This window comes from Prosopis cineraria, unplaced genomic scaffold (genome assembly GCF_029017545.1).
Source record: "Prosopis cineraria cultivar Desert tree isolate PC_DT_omini unplaced genomic scaffold, ASM2901754v1 PC5, whole genome shotgun sequence".
NCBI classification, from domain to species: Eukaryota; Viridiplantae; Streptophyta; class Magnoliopsida; order Fabales; family Fabaceae; genus Prosopis; species Prosopis cineraria.
The window spans coordinates 34226465-34251985 of NW_026555336.1; the positions used below are offsets into that span (position 1 = coordinate 34226465).

A 25521-nucleotide genomic window follows, 5' to 3' on the forward strand; every position below is an offset into this window, starting at 1 on the left:
CTCTCAAAGGAACATACATGCTTCATCCCTATCTATCTATTCATTAAAATTGTATCCTCTTTAAGCACGTTTTCCCTCCTACACCACATACTCATATTGTTCGTTGATATGCCCAAACCAGACATGCCTATAATTGCAAAATCACTAGTAGTGATATTAATAGAGGCTATAGCTTGCAGCCTAAGCCTAAGCCTAAGTTGCATAGCTGACCTTCTGGGTCTATCTGATCGGTTGGATGAAGCTCAAGATCTATTGCAGCTTTAATCAGAGTGAAAATTTTATTGTTTTACCACATAAGTTTAAACAATGACGCAACTCATGCCTGTGGCCAAGGGACGCTTTACCTTGAGTTTGAAGGTACAAGTTAGATGGCTGTCTCAGGGGAAAATGGCACTCAAGCTTTTAGATTTAAATAGCCAGTTCCTATTGTGATCGAATTCAAAATTTATATATGCTGGGGTGGGGAGATCTAGGGATGGGGAAAGGAAAAGGAGGATGATCAATGATAATGGTTTGGATGACCTTTGTGATTTTAGCTGGACAGAAAGTGACATGAGAATTACATATGAAAGCAAAAATTTGATTGCATTATTTACTCTGATACTTCAACAGAGTTTGCTACATTTCGAGCACTCTAAGTCTCCATGTATCAAGACTTTCATATAAAGTCACTGATGACTCAACATTTCTTCCACAGCAAATCCTAAGTAATCGTCAAAATGGTAAGGAGGTTCTGAGATGAAGCAAGAAATCACATCTCTCAGTGTAATGACTCCAGTTACTTCTCCTTCACTACATACAGCATAAATCCTATGCACACGCTGAGAAGCAAGAGTGTGGATCACATCTCCCAGTAAGGCATCAAGATTGCATGTTATGGGCTTCTTGATATTTCTAGTTTTTGGAGATACTGCGTTCATGAAATCCATCACACTAAGTTTCCTGCACAAAAGACAAAAGTTAAATACGGCTTACAACACTTCTCAAGTTCCTAACAAATGGGCATATTGTAGCATTGCATATACATAACTGTCTTCTATGTTACCTAAAATTGGAGAAAAGCTCGGGCTTCAGCAACAAGTATCTGATGTCTCTAATGCTTACATTTCCGACAATTCTCTTATTTTGCCCCTCTACCACGGGAAGACCACCGATCTTATGATCCTTCATTTTCTTGAAAGCTTCAAGAATCAATTCATCCCTCTCGATGCTGACAACCTGGTCAGCAAGAGACAAGGAGCTTCTAAACCTTCAAATTTCATTAAGTCAGGGTTATTTGAAAACCTTTGTCCTTACCTCGTCAGAGGACATAAAAGGAAGTCCCAAATCAGATAGAGGCCTGGCAGCAATGCAGTCAAACCAATCTCTTCCTTGGCATCCCTCAAGACCTTGAACAACTGCGGACTGAGTTAACATAATTTACAAGGTCAGGCTTGCCTGGTTCTATCACTGGCACGTTCCTCAGCCTATATTTTGAGAGAAGCAGCAAAACAGTCAACATACTGCTATCTTTTGAAACTGGAACAAAAGGAGTCCTCCGGTATGATTTGAGTATGGATCGCACCTGAAACCAGAAGTCAAAACAATGGTCATGTTTTTACTTTTGACGAAGTGGAGCTAGGAGAAGAACTTAGCTGAAAAATATAGAGATGGCCTGCAAATAAGGTCAAAAACATAGGCGATGGTTTCAGATTTTGCAGATAGGTTCCGCGATAGTACCGTGATATGTGATGGAATAATCTTTTTCAAGAGTCAATAGTTCAACATAGAGTAATCAAATATCAACTCACTCTATTTGTATAGGTTGTGTTGGATCAACTGGAACTTGGATTTTTCTATTAAGGAGGCGTCATAAGTTGAATTTTCTCTTTCCCAACTAAAGAAGCGGAATATTCATGCCAAAAATCGAAGGGATAACAATCACATTAAAAGATACAAACTTGCAGTCTTGTCTAGGATCACCCTGAACCATTGCCTAGCTTACCATTGTTGACTTGAAGGGTTCTTCTTGCAGTATTACTTTGTAGAAGTCCTCACCCAGATTATCAGCAGCTTCAGGGCCATCTTTACCTGCCCCTTTGTCGGCTACAACACCACCGGCAACTGCAGCACCAACTGCTGCAGCAGTTAACCCAGCAACTGCAGCAGGACCTGTTATTCCCATTGCTATTGCTCCTAGGGCACCCACAGCTCCAGCACCAACTCCGGCAGCTGCTGCTGTACCGGCCGATAAGGCAGCTGCTGCAACTTCTGCACTCTCCATCACCCACATAATAATAGCTGAATAATCTATTATGCCAAGGTACCTGTCTCTCCAATCTGAACTAGTTCCTGCATCTAGATCTCTTACTGGTGCTGACAATATGTTGCAATCAGATAGAATCCTAACCGCGTCACCAATCAATGTGTTTGCTGGTATTTCGACCACTGCCAAAGTAATAACTTTATAGGTTACTGACTCACATTAACCACATAAGCTAATCATGACGATGATGAAATGCACTAGTATAGCAAATTTTCTTACCTTTTCCTCCAGGAACTCCTGGAAAAGAAGAAACAGGAATCTTAGCAAATGCGTCGGTCAATGTCTCCTGCAATGCCGGTGCTAATTTCTTCCGGGATTGGATGGTTTCAAAGTAGGTATCATAACTTGAATGTTTGGCGCTATCACTGACTCTGATCGCCTTTTCTTGCGCCATAAGCGAATCTGAAGCAAAATCAGGTATTAATTGAAATTTTGATAAATCATAGCCAGCCTCTCCTTCAGGATTTGTTTGCACGTGGTTTCAGTATTGTGATATCTTCAATTACCCATCAAATGTGACGAGGCTATTTCTAAAGCTACTCATTTGCAAATTATTCTCATACTGTGATGTGTTTTGGTTATGTTAGTCTATCAGATTTTTGATTGTGATTCAGAGTCTTCAAAAGTGTTCATCGTCTAGATGCTACAATGATCCGATATATGTTATTCTCGATCTGCCATTACGTATTCCATATAAGACCATAACAATGTCGGGTGGTTGATCTCTGCTGAGGAAGTTGAGACTGCTCAATCTCAAGATAACATAAACATCCATAATGTATCATAAAGAAATAAACGCAATACAGCGGTTCAAATTCCCGCATATAATTGCTCTAAGGCAGAAACAAAATGGGGCAGTAAATGAAAGATTGAATATGAGTAGCCTTGACGCACCTGTCGATTTGGGACTCCAAGTGGATTCAGGATTCAGAGTTGCATTCCCTCTTGCGTAGTTTATTGTTTGGGATGTGTTCGTTATTTCTGGTTTTTGAGTGAACATGGGCGGTTGTTAAAGGTGCCACGTATTGGTGTAGGACACGTGTTAAAGGCTTACACAACCACTTGTTAATTGTTTACTTCTAACTCCCTTCGTCCCTTGAAGCAGTAAACTACGTCTTCCCGCAAACAGAGGCTCAAAAATAAATATAAAAAATAATTAAAAGCTTATAATTAATATTCATTATGAACATTAGACCAAAAAAATTAATGATAAATAAAAACAATGGAGATAATTTTTTCGATTCTGGGGGACTAGGATAGCTCCATGACCAGCAATCAAGAGATTAATTCCTCAAAAATTTTAAATTCAATTCAAGAGGTTTTTCTCTCTCAAAAAAATGCTCTCTACATAGACATTCAGGAAATCCTGAAATAATGCTTAAAGGACCCAAACTGCTACCATTCCTATCACACCCACTTGGTTAAAGATAAAAAATTTTAATGCCATAATATTTAATACCAATAAAGATTAAGCTTAACAGAAGGGGCTTGTCCCTCATAACATGGCAAATTAATATTTAAATTTTTATTAAAAAATGTGCCCACATATAATATTCGACCTTACTTTGAACAGGATTATCTTTGATAAGAGGATACATATAAACAATAAAAAATGCCATAAAGTTTAATTAATATTGATATTTTTAAAATCATAGCTCAAATTCTTTAAAATTGTAATTCTATTTGTTATTTATTTATCATATAGTAATACTTTAATTTGTCTTGCTGAAAATATTATTTTAAAATTTTCAAGAATATGACATGGCTCAAGAGACCAGTAATACTCTCTCTATTAAAAAATATAAGACATTTTTAACTAAATTTCATCTTTAATAAAGTAGTTACTTGTTTTCAAAATAACCCCATCTTTTTATATTTATCTTTATTTAATAGAGTATTTCAACTTAAAATAAATAAAAAGTGACTTATTCAATAGAGGCATTTTTGAAAAAAAAAAGCAATAATTACGTCTTAAAAATTAAAAATACCATACATTTTTTATCATTTAACCCTTCCAAAAATGACTTACATTTTGTAACGAAGGGAGTAATTAACTTTCACAAATATCAATATAATTTATTTTTATGATTTATAATTTTAAAATATTTTGACCCTGATTCGTATTAGTTATAAATTTTTTTCTTTTTGAAGATAAAAGCATCGTTAGTCTAGATTAACGTAAGTGTTCATTTTATGGGTTTAATAATTACGTAGCTATTGGAAGACTAAAGTATTTCTAATATTTGAAGCAAAGTTAGATAAAAACAATTATATAGGCATCATATTTCTAACATTTGAAGTTCATGTTTGGTTTCGGGCTAAAAATTATCAAATTTAAAATTTTAATAATTTTTAATATGAAAACAAAATATATTTTTTTTACTATATATAGATGTTCTCTTACGAGAAACAATCCTATTTAAAATACAATCAATAACTAAATGTAGGCATATCTCCCATTTACAATTATGAACTCTGGGCATGCTGAGGTAACTTCTATTAAACGTGCTACATCAAACATTATTCAGGCAGGTCGACAAGGCGCATCTTATGCCACTGAAGCCACATGTCTACATGTCACCACTTCCACCACCACTAGCTGTCCCATTAGTGAGGTGTGTTGTGAGGGTAGCTGCAAGTGCTTAGTAAATAGGAGGTCACAAATTCAATCATACTAACTTCATGCCATTAATACCGGCCTTTCTAATTCAAAAATTTTGAGCTTGATGTGACTGCCCTGGTTGCTGCAGCTGCAACAATGGTCTCTGCTAGAAACTGCTCGTGAAACATGATAGCCCGGAAACACTTGATAATGCTCTTGCCATTAAAAAAAGAAAACAAAAGTTTTCATGATCCATTCATTTTCCCATAAATCACAGTTCCTCCATTCCATCCAAAATTGGACGAACTGATACAGTGCTTAAATGAATGAATGAATGGGGGTGAATGATAACTAAAGACCCCACAAAAAAATCAAATACCAAATCAAGATTTCATCAAACTTAGTATTCATTTTCCTCTGTTTCAGCACTGAACATCTATTAAAAAAAAAAAAGCCTAATTTGTTATGAGAACGTTAGTTGTCATTCTCTCTAAATGGATTGTGGATGAAAAGGCTAATTTGCCCTGAAATGATGACGGGTAGGAATCAAGGGCATTGGATATTTCTTCACAGAGCACAAGGATCATTCTATTTCACATCCCTTGCCTCGATGCTTCATGTGTGATTGCTTATTTCAGGCAAAACTATTGAAACATGAAATAACAAGGTCTAATATGCTTCAGCATTTTTCACTAGGGGCTTATGGCAAATCTGTTGCCTTACCTTTTGATGACTGAGATTCTGGATTGTAAAGGATAGAAATTTCAGGAAATAACAAGCCTTTTGGTGAAGCCAGTTGTTCAATGCAAGAGGTATCAGAGAAGATTAGGGTCACTTAATATAATGTAGCAATCATTGTTCTGCAACTCACCTATAAAAAGTGTCATACATTTACATATAAACACGTTCAAGGGTCACAAGAATAGCTTCAAACTCGATAGCCCCCATTCATCTGACATCTATATAACATAACAGTATCAGTAATAGCATCCTATGGAGTGTAGGGCTCAACATGGTAGGATTTGGATATATTGATTTTCATATATCATATTTGATCTAAGCCATCTAAATTAGATTCTCTGTTGGAATTTTTCCCAATCATCTATTTTTTAGTTTGAAGAAAAGAGATAAATAGCCTTGTCAACCTTTAAGTTTTAATGACTAGATAACGAGCCTTTTGCTTTTAACATCTCAGCGTGGATGAAGAGTAAATGCTACAAGTGCAAACTGCAACGTATTCCTCATTTAAAAAAAAAACAAAACAAAACAATTGATAGATAAACACACCCTACTATCTCAAAACTTCTTACCTAACAGGATAAACATAATACAAAACAAGTTGAGAAGTCCCTACACACCGTTCAGCAGTGTATTAACTATCTGTTCCATTCATAGTCTCCCCCATATCTTGGATTGGCATTATTCAATCGGCTTTGATCCTCTGGTTTTATAGAATTTGCAAACGCATGCCAACCCAGAAGGTACGGCAAGATAAACTGCATAGAAAAGGCAGTAAATTTACAATCGGAATAAGACAGATAAATTCATAATGATAGCTCTTGTTAAAGACCAGGTGTCAGTATGCTTATGCTTTGGTTAAGTTGCTTTTAACCCTTTATTTTAAGTTATATTTTGCATAAAATTTCCACAGAAATGTTCCTTTTATCTTCCATATCAACAAAATTTAGACACTTACTAACCTTAAATTTCTAAATTCTACATATTTAAGAAGCCTATTTCAAGATGCTACATCATCATGAAAATAAAACATAGCCAGGCCTCTCTTTCCTATGACCTGTTAATCTATTCCAGATTACAGGTTGTCTCCAGGACAACCCCATATAAACTTTATGGCTTTCATGCATTTTTAGAGTAAAAGAGGAGAAAACTACCATATCTAGAGCCTAGAAGACTACTTCTCTGGTATGATAAGCATTGAACAGGCGCTGTTATGCATTTATTAGAATGGATAAACAAGGCCACACCAACGCTGGCCTAGTAAGCATGCCTTTTAATTTTTTGTTGGGAGAAGAGGGGGAAGAGAGAGAGAGAGAGAGAGAGAGAGAGAGGGATCATACAGTGAAAATTGAGTTGAGAACTGATAGCTCTGCTTTGGAAACAGGGATATAGATGCTTTCATCCACGTTCTCAATCTTGTTTTGAACACCTTCATAAGATGCATATCAATGGAATTAGCATACAAATGGTCAGATAAGTTATTCTTTGTCACCAGTACATGAAACTGATCACCTTTATATAACTGCAGGATGAAAGAGAGAAGCAATAAAATGACATAATAGCAACAGAAGGTTATGAAAAAGGGGATTACTTAAGTTGAAAAAGTGACCAGAACCATCTGGAAGTGGCTCCACCTTCAAAACTTTTCTAATTTTACCTTCATCGCTGCAAAACAATACAACATTAAAAATATTGCAACAGGACAAAAGCAGAGTCATTACTGATATATAAGCATTCGCATGCCAGGTGCAGTGCATGCTTTTATTTGCTCAATGTTTTGAAGAGACCACCAGTTTTCTCCCAAACATTTTTTGAATAAACTAAAAACGGGTTTATTCATGGCGCATGAAAAATATGAATTCCCATAGATTTTAATTGAATATTGATATCAATGATAAAAATAATTAAACTTTGAAAGGAATGGAAAGAAATTACCTCTTCCCCTTAAAAGGATCATGAAAAAATTCAAAAGAATCCCTTGCACCAAGGCTAATTAGATTTCCCATTTCACCCACTGATAGAGAGAATACCTATATTCAAGCATACTGAATATATTACCTTGCTTTTCAAAAGTTACACATAATCAAATATCTCAAAGAAATCCAGTCATTAAGCATGAAAATGGGAACATTATTTCATAATTAAAAAAAAGATCACTTGGTTGGGCAGGGAGCAATATAAAAACCTGTAGGCAATAAGAGTCATGGAATAAGAATTATTAACACAATCTTTATGAAATGAGACTAACTAAGAAAGCCTTCTGAAGCAGCATATTGGCGGCCAATAGAGTCTGTTGTCAATTGTAAGACACAGGAGGAATGAAGAGATTAATAAAATTGTTTATTTATACAAAATACTAACATTGTATTGGCTTAGGCTGAACCAAGGCTCGTTCAAAGGACTGATCTAACAAGTTTCTCCATTTCATCAAACATATACATAAAATCGCATAAACTTAAGGAAATATAAAGTTACTAAGCCAGTTTTTGTCCTTAGTACTCTGCAGTCAGGCACTAGGATTCTTGTTTAAGAACTAGACAGAACCATTTTATGTCCTTCTGTCAGGATTCAATTACTGCCCAAGCTAAATTATGCTGCACACTTCTTAATGTCACAAAGTATTAGAACCAGTTTTTTCCAGCATTGGTATATCTTACAACATGCAAAACTATAATCACTAAATGGTAGTATCTGAAATTGGCTTTATACCATGTATTTCCCCAGAACACAAAGGAAGTACAAGTCACCTGCTTTCTATTCCAGTCATATTGGCGCATGCCAATTGCAGGAGCAAACTGAAGCAGCACATAACCTTCCCGAGATACTTTAAATGCCCCTGACTGCACATAGAAAGTAGAACAGGCTATCACAATGCGATATTCAGGTTAGAAAAATATATATCACAATGCCATAAAACTAGTCCAGAAACATTGGGCAATAGAAAAATAAAAGATATTGTTGCATGAATTTACAAAACCAAATGCCAAGACAAACATACGTCCAATGAAGAAAACTCTGGAGGCCTGGGAGTCACCGTAAGCGCAGCCTTCCCTTTGTAAATCGAGTGACCCACATAAACCCTAGGCGGCAGAGCTCCAACTAAACAAGCAAACAGTAGAAGCAAATGAGTGCCTTACAATACTAATAATCTAAAATTCCAACTACCCCACAATTCTGTTGTGGTTGTCAGCAGGGTCTATAGCATCGACTCATTTTCCTTTAGTAGAAAATTTTGAGAAGGGCACAATAAAAGTGTTGGAGGCTGAAAAATCCTGCTGAATCTCAATGCCACTAGTCAAAATGTTAGGCTTATTTTCTCAACAACCTAACAGTGTTTAGCACTAGTCCATTCTTTCTTCGGAAACCGAACGAAGATGGGTAAGAAGGTGAAGTGAATAAGGATGGGAATTATATACCTGCATCGCTTCCGTTTCCATTTCTTATGGGTCTGACTAAGCTTTGTTGTTCGAAGAACTCGGATTGGCGGCATTTGATAGACAATGGGTTTCTGCGGGAGGATGGGAGGGTGAGGGAGAAGTTGGAGCCACTGGACGTGGAAGAACGGCTAAAAGAAAGGGCCTTTGGATAGAAACTGTGGGGAGGGCAGAGTTGAATTGAGCACTGTATAGTGAGTGAGGAAGAAGAAGATAGATAGTGAAGCTGCGACATTTTGGATTACCGTCGCCAGTCCTTTCTTCTCCCTCCAGCAGTTCGGCTTGGCTTTCCCGGCTAAGGTTCTCTTTGATTTCGTCTCAAATAGCAGTAAACTACGCAAGCAAACGACGAGGATCTTTTTCCCGTTTGCTTTTAATAAACTTTAACTCACGCCCTTGCCAGGACCCAGGAAGCTCTTCGTTTAATTTATCGAAAGTACTTAAAGAATATATATATTTATTATGAGTATTACGAGTGGACGCTCATAATTCTTAATTTAAAATTTTTCTTCTCCTATAGCCTGTCAATAAATAATTTAAAAGAAATTTTTTAAAATTAATGCCTTATAACTTTCAAAAATTATATATTATGCTATTATTTTTTTATTCATTTATAATATTAAGTTCCTATTTGGTTGAGAGGAGTGGAAGGAAAATTTTAAAAAATTTCTCCTTTCCTCCACCTTACCAAACTTCCCTCTTTTTGTTTGGATAGGGCAAGTGGAGAGGAGGAGAGATGAGGATTTTTATCATACTCAAAAGACATCTCTTAATTTTTACAGCAGTGTCTAGTTACAGACATTAAATATAGCGCTTGTTGGGAGGCAATTTAATTTTATTTTTATTTCCTTTTCTTTGTTATTTTAATTTTTTTAATTTCTTTTTACTGTTCATTATCCCCATAAAATTTTATTTGATCACTAAGACCCCCTTTAAGATGAATTGCAGGATTACAATACTTAAAAGAGAGTTTTTTAAAGGTTATCAAAGTCATATCAAAACAAATTAAATCAGGAGAGTTTCAGTTCTTTTATCTTTTTCCTTTTCTACAAACATTGAGGACAACATGAAATTTAAGTATGGAGGAGGGAATATCATGATAATTTTCTATTGCTTATACCGTTATAATTTCCTTAGCAATTTACATGCTATAATTAGCCTTAATTCTGAAAATTTTGAAATGGATAATTAGTGTTGTAGTATAGTGGTGAGTATTCCCGCCTGTCATGTGGGCAACCCGAGTTCGATCCCCGACAATGGTGCCAAAAACTTGATCGCTCTCGCAAGTGTATGAGACCACAGTAATAAATTACTCAAAGTATTTCAGACATCGAACCTATAGGGAAATTACACTTTTACTAATTTGAATAATTAATAGTTCAAAAAAATAGATAAAATGGATAAATTTGATGAAAATATAAAAAATAAAAATAAATAAAGAAAATAATGATGATGAAAACACAATCAACTGAAACGTTAAAATTTAGGATTCACCTTATAGGTTGCTAGTTTCTACCCTTTGAGTTGACTCGGATCGATTATAATGATAACTATTCTTAAAGTGCCTAATATTCTCCCGAATTATTAGTCCCTTTTTAATTAGTGTTGAATTCATTCTCATGATACCCAAGCAACTAATTAAATCGTGAAACTATAGTTTAAATCATCATAAATTTCTAGAACTATCTCTAATTTAGTTATTTATGTTTATTTCTCTAGATCTAGGTTCTCTTTTCACCTCCTAGTCCATCAAGATTATCCATAGATTTGATTAAATAGTAATTAATCATTAAATCAATATGAAGAACAAGAGAAACAAATATAATTGAAAAAAGAAAAAATATTCATAAATATAAATGTAAAGAGTTAAAAAAAATAAAAAACTAGCTCCCCTATTGGATTACATCCCTACCCCAATTGGGTAATTTAAAAATACATAATAAAATTAAATAAAACCATTCTAAAATCCCCGATCATGAAAAATGATTACAGAGAAAATTAGGAGTAGAAAAGAAATAATTATAATATGTGAAACTCCTTAATAATTTCACTTTCAACCTTCAAAATGCTTCTACGAGCTCCAAATATCTCAAAGAGTATTTTTGAGGTATTCAGATAAGTGATTCTATATTCTTCACAGAAGCTTATGTTGAAGTGACTGCTTGTTTAAGTTGGTCAATTTCTTAATTTATACTCTTCATACTATTCACTTGGTAATTTGCCATTTGAGCTAAAGCTTCCTCCAACTTCATTGTACGATCTTCAATTGTGTTTCTTTGTTGTTGAAAGCCTAGTGATGCTTGTGGCTTTTGAATGATATAATTTTTTCAAGAGAAATTTAGATAATTTTTCCACCCTGGATTGTATGTGTTAGAGTAAGGATCGTTTCTAGGATTAATTCGATCAATACCAGTTCTCATATAGTTAACCTCCTCCACATAATCACCATCACAACCTGTATGAAGAGAATTATTAATAGAAGAAAGAGAATTAACAAAACTAAATTTTTCAATAATAAATTTAAACTTTTTGTTAAATCTCATCGTTCATGTGAGACATCTGATGTAGAAACTTTATTAACCATCGCCCTCCTTCCTCGAATCACTTTCTGCCTTGAATTTGCTGCTAACATTTTATAAATCTCTTCCCTTTCTTCAGCCGTCATATTAATTGGATCATCTCGAGCTGTATTATCAACTTTTAATTGGCATTCAGCATTCAGCCCATCATAAAAAAAATCCATCAAGAGTATGTGTGGAAATTGGTGATGGGGACATTGGCTTATGAGAAGATTATAACGTTCCCAAGCCTCATGGAACAATTCACTATTTTGCTATGTGAAGAAGTGAATATTATCCCTTAATTCTGAAGTCTTCTTAGAATAATAATATTTCAATATAAATTACTCATACATTTTAGTCCAAGAGCTTATGGAAGCTTCTGGTAATCGTAAAAGCCATTGATGAGCTTCTCTTTTTAAATAGTATGGAAAGCAACGCAGCTTTAAATCATCATTCGATAGATTATTTAGCAGTAGTGTATCAATTACCGCATAAAATTCTCGTATAAAGTTCAAAGCATCTTCAGTTCAGTGCTTGTTGAAATTAGGTAGCACATTTAAGTGAGTATTCTTAAATTCATAATTACGTGCTCTTGTACTCAGTTGGATGCATGATAAATTAGATGTGGTGAATGGACGTTGAATATCTCTAAATGTAATGGATGGTTTTAGAATAGTTTCATCACCCATCTTTCTTCTTCTTTAAGATCTATTTTTCCTACAAAATCGTTCAATTTCTAGATTAATAGGAATTAAATTTAAATCACCAGAACTTCTCAGTTGCATAAAAAATAATAAAAATAAATAAAAATTTAAAATTTAAAATTTAAATGAACTAAAAATTAAATAGTTAGTAAATTTATGACTTCCCCGACAATGGCGCCAAAAACTTGATCACTCTTGCAAATATACGAGATTACAATAATAAATTACCCAAAGCATTCCATGTGTTGAACCTACAGAAAAGTTATACTTTTACTAATTTAAATAATTAATAGTTCAAGAAAAATAGATAAAATGAATAATTTTAATGAAAATATAAAGAATAAAAATAAATAAAGAAAATAATGATGATGAAAACACAATCACTTGAAGCGTTAGGATTTAGGATTCACCCTATAGGTTGCTAGTTTCTACCCTTTGAGTTAATTCGGATCAATTATAGTGACAACTATTTCTAAAATGTTCTAATATTCTCCCGAATTATTAGTCCCTTTTTAATTAGTGTTGAATTCATTCCCACGATACCCAATCAACTAATTAAACCATGAAGCTATAGTTTAAGTCACCATAAATTTTTAGAACTATCTCTAACTTAGTTATTTATGCTTATTTCTCTAGATCTAGGGTCTCTTTTCACCTCTCAGTCCATCAAAAATACCCATAAATTTGATTAAATGGTGGCCAGTCATTAAGTCAATATGAAGAATAAGAGAAATAAATATAATTAAAAAAGTAAAAATATTTATAAATATAAATGTAAAGAGTCAAAATAAAGAAAATAGAAAACTAACTCCCCAACTATACTATATTCTTATCCCTCCTCCCATTGTTTGGTAAGGTGGAAGGGGGAAAATTTTTTAAATAAATTTTTCCTCTCCTTCTCTCCAAAATCTCCCCCTCAATTTGGAGGGATGTCCCCCTCCCCTTCCCTCCCCTTAAATCAAACAAGATTTAAAGTTAAGCTTTAATAAAATATATTTAAGTAAATAAAATATATTCTCTTGTTTTCTCTCATAATTCTTCTTGCCTAAGTAAATAAAATACACCTAGAGGTTATGTATAAAGCACGTGGATACCTAAGCGAATAAATATACTCTCTTATTTTCTCTCCTAATTCTTCTTCCCTTGCTTTTCTCTTTTCTTTCTCTCTTTCCTTTTATTTTCATAATACATCATCAGTTAGAATTAGCTCTGAAAATCAGGTATGATATTTTAGCTAGATTAATTCTTATATTATATATATATAATTATATTTTATATTATTGTTTCACCAACATTCATGGTTATTTTTGTATATTTACCACATTATATTTATTGTTTTATTTTCTTATCTTTTTCTTTTCTTAGTTACAAAGTAATTTTACATTTTTTTATTTTATTCATTTGAAAATAATCATATGATTAGTGATTTAATTTAATCAAGTCTCATTAACCATTCATTGCTTTATTTTTGTTATTATTATACTTATTTTTCTTTCTTATAATAAAAGCATTATTGCTTGGAATAAATTTTAATTTATTAAGTATTTATTTTAATGCATTGTTTTCTTTTGTTAAAGAATATGGATATTCCCTTTTTTCATCAGACATAAGAGTGAAGATATATGTCTCATAAAAAGTGCTACAACGCATGCCATATTTAAAGATAAAAAATATTTTACTTATTTGACAATAAGAGATGAAAGTGTCAATACCATAGCAAGTAATATTAAATTAATTGATGGTTCCAGAAGGGTAATTATAATATTATTCGAAGGAACTAAAATTATGATAAATGACGCATTATATTCATCTAAGTCTCAAAGAAATTTATTAAGTTTTAAAAATATTGACCGAAATGGGTATCATATTAAGATTATAAATGAGAAAGATGTTGAATATCTACATATTACAAATTTTAGATATCAAAAGAAATGTGTCCTAAAAAATTATACACGTTATTTTTTGATTTGTACTATACAACTATTAGTATAGTTAAAAGAAATGCAATAGTCAACAAGAAATTTACAGATCAAGATACCTTTATCATTTGGCATAACCGGTTAGGCCATCTTGAGTCAACTATGATGCGTAGAATTATTAAAAATTTACATGAGTATCCATTCAAGAACCAAAAGATTCCTCAATTTAAGAATTTTTTATGCGTTGCTTGTTCTTAAGAAAAATTAATTAAAAAAACTTTCAATTGCAAAAGTGGGAATTGAATCTCTTATTTTTCTTAAACATATCCAAGGGGATATATGTGAACCATTAAGATATTTTATGGTTTTAATAGTTACATCTATGCAATGGTCACATGTGAGTTTGTTATTAACATGGAAGTTAGCATTTGCTAAATTACTTGCCTAGATGTTTTGATTAAGAGCATAGCCCTCAGATTATGCAATTAAGATAATTCATCTTGATAATGCGAGTGAATTTTCATCGTAAATTTTGTATGATTATTGCATATCAACTAGAATAACAATTGAAAAATTTGTTACTCATGTCCATACTCAAAATAGTCTTGCAAAATCATTCATCAAAAGCCTCAAGTTAATAGCTAGACCAATGCTCTTGAGGATAAAACTTCCTATTTTTGCATGGAGATATGCAATTTTACATGCAACAACACTTATGTATATCAAGCTAACAAGTTATCATAAATTTTTTCTGTTACAATTAGTTTTTGATTAGGAGCAAAATATTTTCCATCCTATAACTGTTGTTTATGTGGGTAATTTGAATATAATTAGAACTCCTAAAAAGCTTCAAAAAGGCAATTGATTGCTTAAAAAATTTGAAATGAAAGATCTTGAAATAATAAAATTTTGTCTTAGTTTACAAATCGAGCACTTATAACAAATGAAAATTTTCTTCATCAATCAACTTACTTTGAAAAAATATTAAAGCAATTTTATATGGACAAAGTATATCCATTAACTACTTTGATGGTTGTAAGATCTCTTAATGAGAAAGAGATCCTTTTTGCCCTCAAGATAAAGATGAAGAACTTCTTAATCCTGAAGTACCATATCTTCATGCTATAGGTGCACTGATGTATTTTTCTAATTCAACAATAGCTGATATTGTATTTGCTGTAAATTTATTAGCAAGATTTAGTTATTTTCCAACAAAAAAACATTAGAATGGAGTTAAACACTTATTTTGATATCTTTAAAGGATAATTGATATATGATTATTTTATTCTAATAAATTTGCATCACAACTTATTAGTTATGCAGATGCCGAATTTTGATCAATCTACATAAAAAGTATATCACAAACTGAATATTTGTTTACTTAGGAGGTACAACAATATCTTGGTATTTAATAAAACAAACTTTAGTTGTCATCTCATCAAATCATGCGAAAATAATAACAATTCACAAAACAAGTAAAAAAACGTGTTTGGCTAATTTCAATGATCCATCATATCTAAAAGATGTGTGGTTTATTGTTGGAAAAAAAAGATTCTAACAAATATAGGATGTATGGCTCAATTGAAAGGAGGATACATTAAAAGAGATAAACTAAAACGTATTTCTCTAAAATTTTTCTTCATTCATGACCTTTTGAAAAGCGATGATATAGATATTAAGCAAATTCACTCATGTGACAATCTTGCAGATTTATTTGCTAAGACACTACCAGCTTTAACATTCAAGAAGTTAGTGTATGGGATTGAAATGTGTAGATTTAGAGACATAAAGTGATGGTATCATCAAGGCGAGTGAAGGGATATTGTTATTAAGGGGACATTGTGGGAAGTAAATATTTTTTGTCACTAGGTTTTTATCTCATTGAATTTTTGCTAGTAAGGTTTTAACAAGGCATAATATTTATCATGGACATCCAAGAGAAAGTATTATGAATATTATGAGTGGATGCCTACAACTCTTAAAACTTAAGATTCTTCATTTTCCATAACCTTCCAATGAATGACATAGAAAGAGTTTCTTAAGATTAATGCCTTGTAACCTGCAAAGGTTGCATTCTATGTTATTATGTTATTTTTTATTCATTTGTAATATTAAGGTTAGGCTTTAATAGTTGAAAGCCTATAAATAAAGGTTATATACAAAGCATGTGAATATTTAAATGAATAAAATATACTCTCATGTTTTCTCTCTCAATTCATTTTGCCTTGCTATTTTCTTTTCTTTATCTCTTTCTCCTTATTTTCATAATAATATTCTACTTTTTTTTGGTCAAAAAATATATATTCTACTCCCTTTAGTAGGTTTGGAATTAGAAAGAGGTTACCACTTTTTCAAAAAAATTAAGGTTGTTACTAATTTTAATATCCTGTCTTAATCAATGTAATCTGGATGAAAAGATCTTATTAAGTATCAAAGAAAATATTTAACTACAATACTCCCTTAGATTCTATTTATAAGGCACATTTTAAAAGTAATTTTTAGCTCAAAATGTAAGACACTTTATAATAATTAATTTTTTTTAATTTTACGCTTTTTGATTAGCATGAAAGTATTTAATGTAGTTGTATTATTATTTAAAATCAAAGTAAAAATGAAAGTATATATTATTTTTTTATGATATAAAAAATAATTTTTTAAGATATAAAAAATAATTTTTTTTAAGATGTGTAAAATGGTTAAAACTTAAAAGTATTTTATAATAAGGAGTTGATACAGTATAGCTTGTTTGCACGTATCTGCGCCTTCGCCCATATGATATGATTGGCATAGGACACACTAACTAGATAAATTAGAATTAGAATTAGAATTATGATTAAAAGAGATATACATTTTCGAAACATATTGGTGGTGGTTTTTTATCTGGGCTAGCCAACATTGGCTTGTCATGATAAGCGCGAGACCTCTCCTTTTCTTAACTAATTTATTAGCACATTTTTACTTTGTAGCAGTTATACCCTGTAACTCCTTTTTAAGTAGGTAATATGAGACTTATTTTTTTAATACAAAATCATGACATAACCGCATAAAAGTAATAAAAATCAAGTGATGTCTAAAATTATAATTTTTTTTTTAACACATCTACACGTAACTACAACAAAACACCCTCGTAGTCCTAACCATCTGATAGCCTCATGTGATATTCTCAACATATCTCCACCATAGCTATGTTTGGTTACAACTTTCGCTTTTCCAAAATTCCTTTTGAAGAAGCAAGAGCTGTTTAGGTCTCTTTTTTCACTTTCAAAAATCTATTTTAAAAGTATATATATTTATTAAAAGTTAATTTGATTATTTTTTTAAATGTTACTTTTAGTTTATGAATAACTTCAAGTTACATTTAAGTTAGTCAATGTTACTTTTCACTATAACTTTCAAGCAACTTTTAATTTATTAAATTAATCATTCCAAGATATTGTTAAGAATTCTAAGAAGAGAAAAATCTTGATGGAAAACCTTTCATTACACAACAATAATGATGATTACAAAACACAACATTCCTTTACTTGAAGCATTACAGATCAAATTAATTTGGGTGATGAACAAGTCCCAAACATGAGAACAAATTGTGAAGTAAGGAACAAGTTAACTTTCCTATCATCTAAATACAATATGGCATCTTTTTTATAAAACTGAGAGTCCACAATTAACTAATGGGATTGACACTAATAATATATTAATACTCTAATATCATAACTCTTCAAGTTGACACCTCTTTAACTCTAATCCCTCACAATTAAAAACAGCCTCAAATTATGAGAGACAATAGGATGAGGACTAAATTAACTTCTTTTTTATATAGGATTTACCCCCTTAACTTTTAAACACACTATAGCATCCTTTATATAAAACTTAGGATTCACCATTAATTAATGTAATTAACAATAATAACACATTAATACTTTAATAGTCCAATATATATCTAAACAAACTTTAGTAAATTGCCTTTTGACAAATGAACCAACTTTTATGATAAAAAAACAAGACACGCAACACATCTATCTTAGTTGCACTTCACTGTCTATTCATCCCCTTCATCAACCAAAATCATTGCACACATCACTCCATTCCTTGTTGTCATCACACTTATCAGCACCCACATCATCAAAAGAGGAGAGGGATCTTTCCATTTACTTTCTCTTGTTTTTCCTCCATTTTTCAATCATGGCCATTCATAAAATTTATAATAAAATAAATTTATTTAATAAAATAAAATCAATGGCCATAATTTTTTTTGGACCAGCAATGGCCATAATTGGAAAATGGAAGGAAAAGAAGAGAAATTAAGTGGAGAGACTCATCTTCACATTAAAAGCATAAACATTAATGTCCTAGTTATCATCATTGATCTTAATCAACTCTTTGTTGCAAAACGGTTACGTGCCGTGGCGTTACACATGTTACTGAGCTAGCAAAAGTCGAAACCCTCCACATGGCAAATCTCAGGTCGTTGAAAAAGAAACTGCTAGCTTGTGGAGGGCTCATAAGAGATGACAAGGGTAATTGGATCAAAAGCTTCACTAAAAACTTTGGTTACCAACATATCACAGCTGCTGAGCTTATCGGGATTCTAGAAGGTCTAACCATCTGTTGGAATGCTAAAATTTCTAGACTTAATGTTCACACCGACTCAATGGAGGCCATATCCCTCATTAATGGCAATCTAATTTAGGGTCATCCACTCTCAACTATCATAAAAATCATCAAAAATCTCATCATGAAGAATTGGAAGGTCACTTTGGATCACGTCTATAGAGAAGCAAATCGTTGTGTAGATCTCTTAGCTCATAAGACCTCTAACGACTATTTAGACACTACGATTCTCAACGACGTTTTTAATGATTATAGAAGTTTTTTGACTTTTGACATGACCTGATTTGATTCTTTTGCAGGATTTTTTTACTGTGGTTTTGTATTGAAAAAAAAAAAAAGGAAGAAACTGCTGAGGTGGGTTTCAACGTGGCTTAGAGCCGGTCAGAGGACGAAGAACAGTGAGGATCAACCATGAGAAGACTGAAGGGACCCCAGCTACAGACCCGTTCAGCGAAGAAGACACGAGGGGATGAGAAGCTCCGGATAACGACAGATTCGTTCAGCACTCAAAGGAGGAGCACTACATCTCAACAATGACATCTCATACCTGGTTTCGCACTACATTCTGCCTTCCTCGGCGTCGAAGTTCATGCCAAACAGAAACAACGAGGGTTTGAACGGAGAGGTGGTTTATGATGTGGCGGGTTTGAGAGCTGAATTGGCGAGCTTTAACCTACATGTAACGCCACCTCAGATAGACGTGGCCTTATCGTAATCCACGAATCCAAGCTCTTCGATCAGGCACGTTTACATTCATGGTGTCACTCTTCTAGCCACACGTACCACAATTGCTGCTCCGATACATAAATATTAAAACATCCGATTTCCCTTCGCGAAACAAAGATTGGTCTCACCAGCACCAAATATTCTTTTCCTCATGATTTCCTATGAAATTTACTCCTTCCGTGCTCCATTTCAAGTTCTGAGGTTCTCTAAATGGAAGCGAACGAATGCGCGGTTCTTGATTTTTCTCCCTTCGAAGACCAAGAGGAGCTTCTTCCCATGCATCGTTTGTAGCGATGAATCCTTCTCGTTGCCAGCCCCAAAACAGGTGGCGTCTTTTTTTTTTTTTTTTTGGGTGACTGTTACGTTGGGGGGGCACAACTTGTGGGTTTCCCTCTGGTTTTTCTTGATGCGGTGATTTTCTGGCAGTCGGGTTATAGTCCTCCTGAGGAATTGTTCGGTCTCGATGTGGAACTCAAGCCGAGGTTTGAACTTTCTCCTGTTTCTCAAAAATATGAAGTGTTAGTTAGTATAACGACTTTACCTATGTTATAAGTCGCTGTATCTATAATGCCTATATGCATGCATGTAATCACTCAGTAGTAATCAAGTTCTCATTCTTGCTCTTCTACTGTGTTCCTTTTCTTCTCTTTCCCTTTCCGCTACTCTCTGAAATCTTTATAAGAAGGGGAAAAAGGGCTACATATGAAATTGGATAGATTAGTGATTCCAAATGACGATGGCAGGAAAAAGTAGTTTCGAAATGACAGTAAATTTTCTGTCCTTGATTTTTGGTCTTGAGTAGCCTTTTGATCCCCGTTATGGTAAACCAACATACTTAATTTGTTGGTCATATTAAGAAAAAGACCAAAAATAGTGTAATTATACACTAACTTCATACAATAATGTCAATTTTGTTTCAATTGCTCAATATACATTATAAAATTGGGAAGTTGGTATCATTTCTTCCATTTATTGCATTTCATGAAATGGTGGTTCTTTACTTCTTTTTGGAAGACATAATGACTTATATACTCTTCATGTATTCATTTCAGCAATGGCAGTTCCCAAACATCGGAACCAAGGTCGTGGTTTGGTCCAAATGGACAGTACATCAGAGAGTTACCTTGTCCGAGCTGCCGGGGAAGGGGTTATACTCCCTGCACAGAGTGCGGGATTGAAAGATCAAGATCAGACTGTCCGAAGTGTAGTGGGAAGGTATATGATTATACACTTGTTTTTATATAAACAGAGGAACAATATGCCAACATTGCTATAGGAGGTTATAAAAATTATAAGATCACGGTGATATTTGTTAGGGAAACATAATTTTTTTGTGTAAATGTAGGATTATACAATTATACAAACATGTTATTCAGACATATCTGTTCTAGATGCTTAGTCATAAATGATTTGAACCAAACTGTTAAGGCTTTAACTCCCTCGAGGATGGGGCACCTTGCTTTTAGCTCTTTCTTTTCTATGCTTTAAAAGAGAAGCGTTTTAGATTTTAGAGTCCACAGACATGATATTTTATTGTTTCCCCTTTAGGGTGTGATGGGATTGAGGAGACTGAAAGAGAAGAGAAGGAAGGTTGAAATTGCAGGAAATTGTGGTTCCAGCTGTGCAATTTAACATAAAATTAAAAAGACTTGTAGTCATAATTTAAGCCAACTATGGGATGACCTTTAGGTGAACAATATATCCAAAGATTTTTTTGTTGATAAAACACAATGTCATTGTACAATCTATGCAACTGACTCCATCCAATGAGATAAGACTTCTTGTTTTGCTTTATTTGGGATATGACATGTCGCTTTAACGATATTTGTAACCTTGTAGTCTATATTGCCCAGAGTGGTTAGTGTCATGGAGAGTGGCCTTCTTTAACCATTTTGAGTTGGTACTGGATTATTGCTTACTACTTTTCATGATATTTTTATAAAGCTACAAGAGTTTAGAACTACTTATCATTACATGATATTTATTAAAATATTTCCTACTTTTCTTTGACCTTCATGTCTACAGGGTATTGTTACTTGCCACCAGTGTTCAGGAGCTCGTGTTACTTGGGAAGAATCCATTGATGAAAGGCCATGGGAAAGAGCACGTTCTATGTAACATAATAATCATTTCGGTTCCTGCTTTGCTGCTATTAGACTTTTGGTCATTGTGCTAAGCCTCTAGTAATTAATAGCCTGCAATCATAGCTTTAGCTATTTCTCTCCTAAATCACTTATCTTACTTAAGATATGGCTATATTCATGCTTGCGCATTGTTCAGTTATGTGCTTTTTTTTTTAGAATGCATTAGATCTTCTAGAAGGATATTATTTCAGGCAGGACATAATTATCATTAATATGGTTGTGGCAATAATAATAACTCTTCTAGTTTTAAATCCTTTCAATCAGAATGATGGTTGTTACATTTAGTCAACATGCTTCAAAAACAGATCAAATATGTTGTTTATTTTGCTTCAATAGTTAAAATTATGACTTGTAATTTGGGATGGTTGGTAAATCGGGTTTTTGTTCACTCAGTTCCCCACTCAAAGTGAAGGAAGATGATGAAGTTGATAATTTAGACATAAAGTTGGATGTGAAGAAAAAATCAAAGCGTGTTTACCAGTCACCACCTCCTGAAGTTGGCTTGAAGATTAGTCGTTCATTAAAAGTTAGTTCGCTGCTTAAACTTGTATTTTGTTTTGATTCACCATCCTTGTGATTGGTGCACCTAGAAATTCCATGTGTAAGAATGCATACACATGCACGCACGCACAGGTGGTAGAGTTTGATGAGGACATGAATTTAATTATCTTCGTTTAGTTGGATGATCGCAGGATCTCAATGCAAAAACTGGTCTGTTTAGCAAGAGAATGAAGATTATCCATCGTGATCCCATGCTTCATGCGCAGAGAGTGGCTGCAATTAAGGTTTGAATAAGATGCATTCATTTCTTTCATTATAATTAAAAGACTTGGGTAAATTATTTGGACCTCCTCCAATTTTTGTTGAAATTACACAGGTCACCCATTTATTTTCAAAATATACTCTTTTGTCCATAGTTAAATTTTTTAACTAAATGCTCTCATTAGCAATTAGCCTACATATACAGATATGTATTATATCTGGATATGCAAGTAAAATATAAAAAGGTTAGATTTTATTTTCAAGCATGAGATATGCACAATTTAAAATAAAAAAAGTAGAGTCTATGTACTAAAAAAGACTATGGTTTTTGTATGAATAGTTGCTGCATCTTTTCAAGTTATATGTATATGATGTGCTGACAATTAGTTACTTAGACGTCTCTAAAGACAAAGTGCACAAAAGTATATGGGGTCTACGTTTCATCTTTATATCCATCATAATTATATGCATTCATTTTTCTGAATGTAGGAGATGCGACCATAGAGTAGTATATAAAGAAAAGACCTTTCTTCAGCTTGCCTCTTTCTTGTGTGATAAAATTTGCTGTGTTATGATAAAGTAATACAAGCATCTACAGAGGGATATGAATAACTTCTCTTTTGCTTTGTCAGAAACTACTTTTAACTAAGTTGGGTAAATGATAATTCTTCTGAACTTTTTCGCGCGTTCCTGTTTTACTAGCACCAAAATGAAAACTTCCATGAAGAAATCAACAAAATGTCATTGGTATACTTTATGCTTGCGGAAGCATTAGAACTTTGGTATATTGAAAGTTTCTGCATTATTAGATGTGGGTATCTTGTACGTTGTACGGAGTCTATAGGATACGTTGCTCTGTTCATTACGTATGAATAGTGTGACTTGTTATAAATTATATATTTTACATTGATATTGGTGATAAATGATAATGCATTATATACTTTGTGCAGAAATCCAAGGGAACTGATTCAGCTAGAAAGCACGCCTCTGAAACCATGAAAGTTTTCTTTAGTAACCCAGAAAATCGTCATAAAAGGAGCATTGCCATGAAAGGTTAGTTTCATGCCCCACCTACTAATTTGCTAGTGCGTTAGCAGTTAAGAAGCATAGCATTAGCACTGACCCAGATATATACTCAGCAGCATGATAAAATATGCTAACCCAATATAACACCAATGTAGAGGAAAAAACCGATATCAAACTGATCTTTGATCAAATTTAGCTTCATATTGATCAGTTTTTAAGACTTTGATCTTTTAGACTGAATATTCACGGGTCTCAAGGTCAACCAGACTAGAAACATGATGAATAGCGTGTTTGGGGTGACTGTTTGACACCACCATAGACCACGTTTGCCCAGAGTGCTGCTTTTGAGCAAACCACATTTGGAACAGATTTGGATATAGTGAGTGGCACAAATTCACTAGTGTCTCACATGGCACAATAACACCTGTTTGATTTAATGGGACAATTGTTAGAGATTTTGTTGTATAATATCCAAGAAATACCAAATCTCAAATTTTTGGAAGGGACAACATATATGAGTAGTGTTCTGATTTTGAAGGTTATTTTGAATTTTTAGAAAGCAATGTATCTTGATAATTTTCAAAAATTGATGAAATTAAATGACTGTAATTGGGATACTCATTAAATGAGTGTACTTAGGTTATTCTCTAGACCCAAATCCTATTTGGAACATGGTCTAAGTAGTTCGCTGTTTGTGAACATTGTGACTTAATATATATATTTATATTTATGATATAGTTGCAAGTTGCAGTTGATAGGTGGTATTACTTTATATGGAGCAGGAGTAAATTTCTTCTGCCAAAACTGTGGACGGGAAGGGCACAGGCGACACTACTGTCCAGAGCTGAAGGATAGTTTGATGGGGCGGCAATTCACGTGCCGGCTATGCGGGGGAAAAGGCCATAACAGAAGAACATGCATCAAGTTAAGGATAGACCATCGGAACGGCAGACCTGTAAAACTTTATCGCTGCAAAATTTGTCGTCGATATGGCCATAATCGCAGGACCTGCCCTCAGCTAGTTGGTACCTCCAAAACGACAGCTTCTTTGAGACCATACAAGTGTAGTTTGTGCCGCGGGAGTGGGCACAATATCAGGACATGTCCTCGTACGAGAGCTATTCCTCAACATGCTCAAGATTGATCGCAAGGGGTGTAAAATACTAAAATACACGGATATTCATCTTCTCCCTCTACTCGCTATTTCTTTTATTTATTTTTAATAATTATTTAAGGTATGTACAGATACTTTTTGTCTACTGTTGAATTCAGATGTTTTAATAGGTAAATTCTCGGGAAATTTGGTCCTTTTTTTTTTTTAATAAATTCCCCCCGGCGTCATTGATATTATTTATTTGAATGTGATTTCTGCACAAAAAAACAAGACCCCTTATTTTATTTTATTTTATTTGGATATGCGCTTAATTTTGCTCTGAAAGTACCAACAAAAAGGTGGCAAACATGATATGCTTTCTTTTTAACTAAACTTATAAAACTAAAGGAAAGTTTTATGTAGTGTATGTAGTTTGAGAAATGAACCATATTTTTTTTTTTTCAAGTGAAAGAGAAATGAACCATATTGATTTAGAATTTAAATACTATTTTGTTATAGATTTAATAATCTATTGATATTGATGTTGATGATTTTGATCAAGTGTTAATGTGTCATGTATATTTATCCTTATATATAAGGTATTTATTTTCAATCAAATCAAGATGTATAATTTTTTATATATTATTTATTTTATTGTAAATTTTTGTTCTTAATATTATAAATATTTTTTAGTGCACTTATTTTGATTTGATTAAATAAAAGGATATTATTAAGTATATAAAATTAAGGAAAAAGAAGTATAAAATTAAGTACTTGAATCTTTTCCTTATTATTTTATAAATTTTCCCGACTGGGCGTAATTTATACTAATATCTAGGCACACTCTTTAGCTTATTGTAGAGATTATGAAAAATAAAGTAAATTGTTCCAAACCT

At 33.1% G+C, this 25521-nt stretch overlaps 3 protein-coding genes and 1 non-coding gene across 5 annotated transcripts; 2 read left to right on the forward strand and 2 right to left on the reverse strand.

Annotated features, from left to right (window-relative positions):
* Positions 1-451: 451 nt before the first annotated feature.
* LOC129312079 (SNF1-related protein kinase regulatory subunit gamma-1-like) lies at positions 452-3991 on the reverse strand. The gene is given in 7 exon segments (XM_054954645.1): positions 452-942; positions 1046-1218; positions 1297-1410; positions 1412-1564; positions 1985-2427; positions 2525-2707; positions 3200-3991. Coding segments are annotated over 7 exon segments (1446 nt in total). The 5' UTR covers positions 3306-3991; the 3' UTR covers positions 452-668.
* Positions 3992-6039: 2048 nt separating this feature from the next.
* LOC129310571 (single-stranded DNA-binding protein WHY1, chloroplastic-like) lies at positions 6040-9455 on the reverse strand. Its single transcript, XM_054952457.1, has 7 exons — positions 9062-9455; positions 8644-8744; positions 8393-8485; positions 7581-7675; positions 7237-7310; positions 6986-7074; positions 6040-6403 (listed from the first exon to the last, which is right to left on the reverse strand). Exons 1-7 carry the CDS (start codon positions 9312-9314, stop codon positions 6284-6286), a joined length of 825 nt encoding a protein of 274 aa, XP_054808432.1. The 5' UTR covers positions 9315-9455; the 3' UTR covers positions 6040-6283.
* A 2383-nt stretch (positions 9456-11838) lies between these two features.
* On the forward strand, positions 11839-11945 carry LOC129312267 (small nucleolar RNA R71). The gene has a single exon (XR_008593512.1). It is a non-coding gene; the product is annotated as a small nucleolar RNA R71 (small nucleolar RNA).
* A 7444-nt stretch (positions 11946-19389) lies between these two features.
* LOC129312181 (uncharacterized) lies at positions 19390-24832 on the forward strand. Of its 2 annotated transcripts, none has more exons than XM_054954806.1 (8): positions 19390-19925; positions 20027-20082; positions 20653-20815; positions 21626-21714; positions 22138-22270; positions 22437-22529; positions 23457-23559; positions 24284-24535. In XM_054954806.1, exons 1-8 carry the CDS (start codon positions 19752-19754, stop codon positions 24385-24387), a joined length of 915 nt encoding a protein of 304 aa, XP_054810781.1. In that variant the 5' UTR covers positions 19390-19751; the 3' UTR covers positions 24388-24535. The 2 variants fall into 2 exon arrangements, with proteins under 2 accessions (XP_054810781.1, XP_054810780.1); XM_054954805.1 differs by having other exon boundaries at positions 19435-19925; positions 24315-24832.
* Positions 24833-25521: the final 689 nt, after the last annotated feature.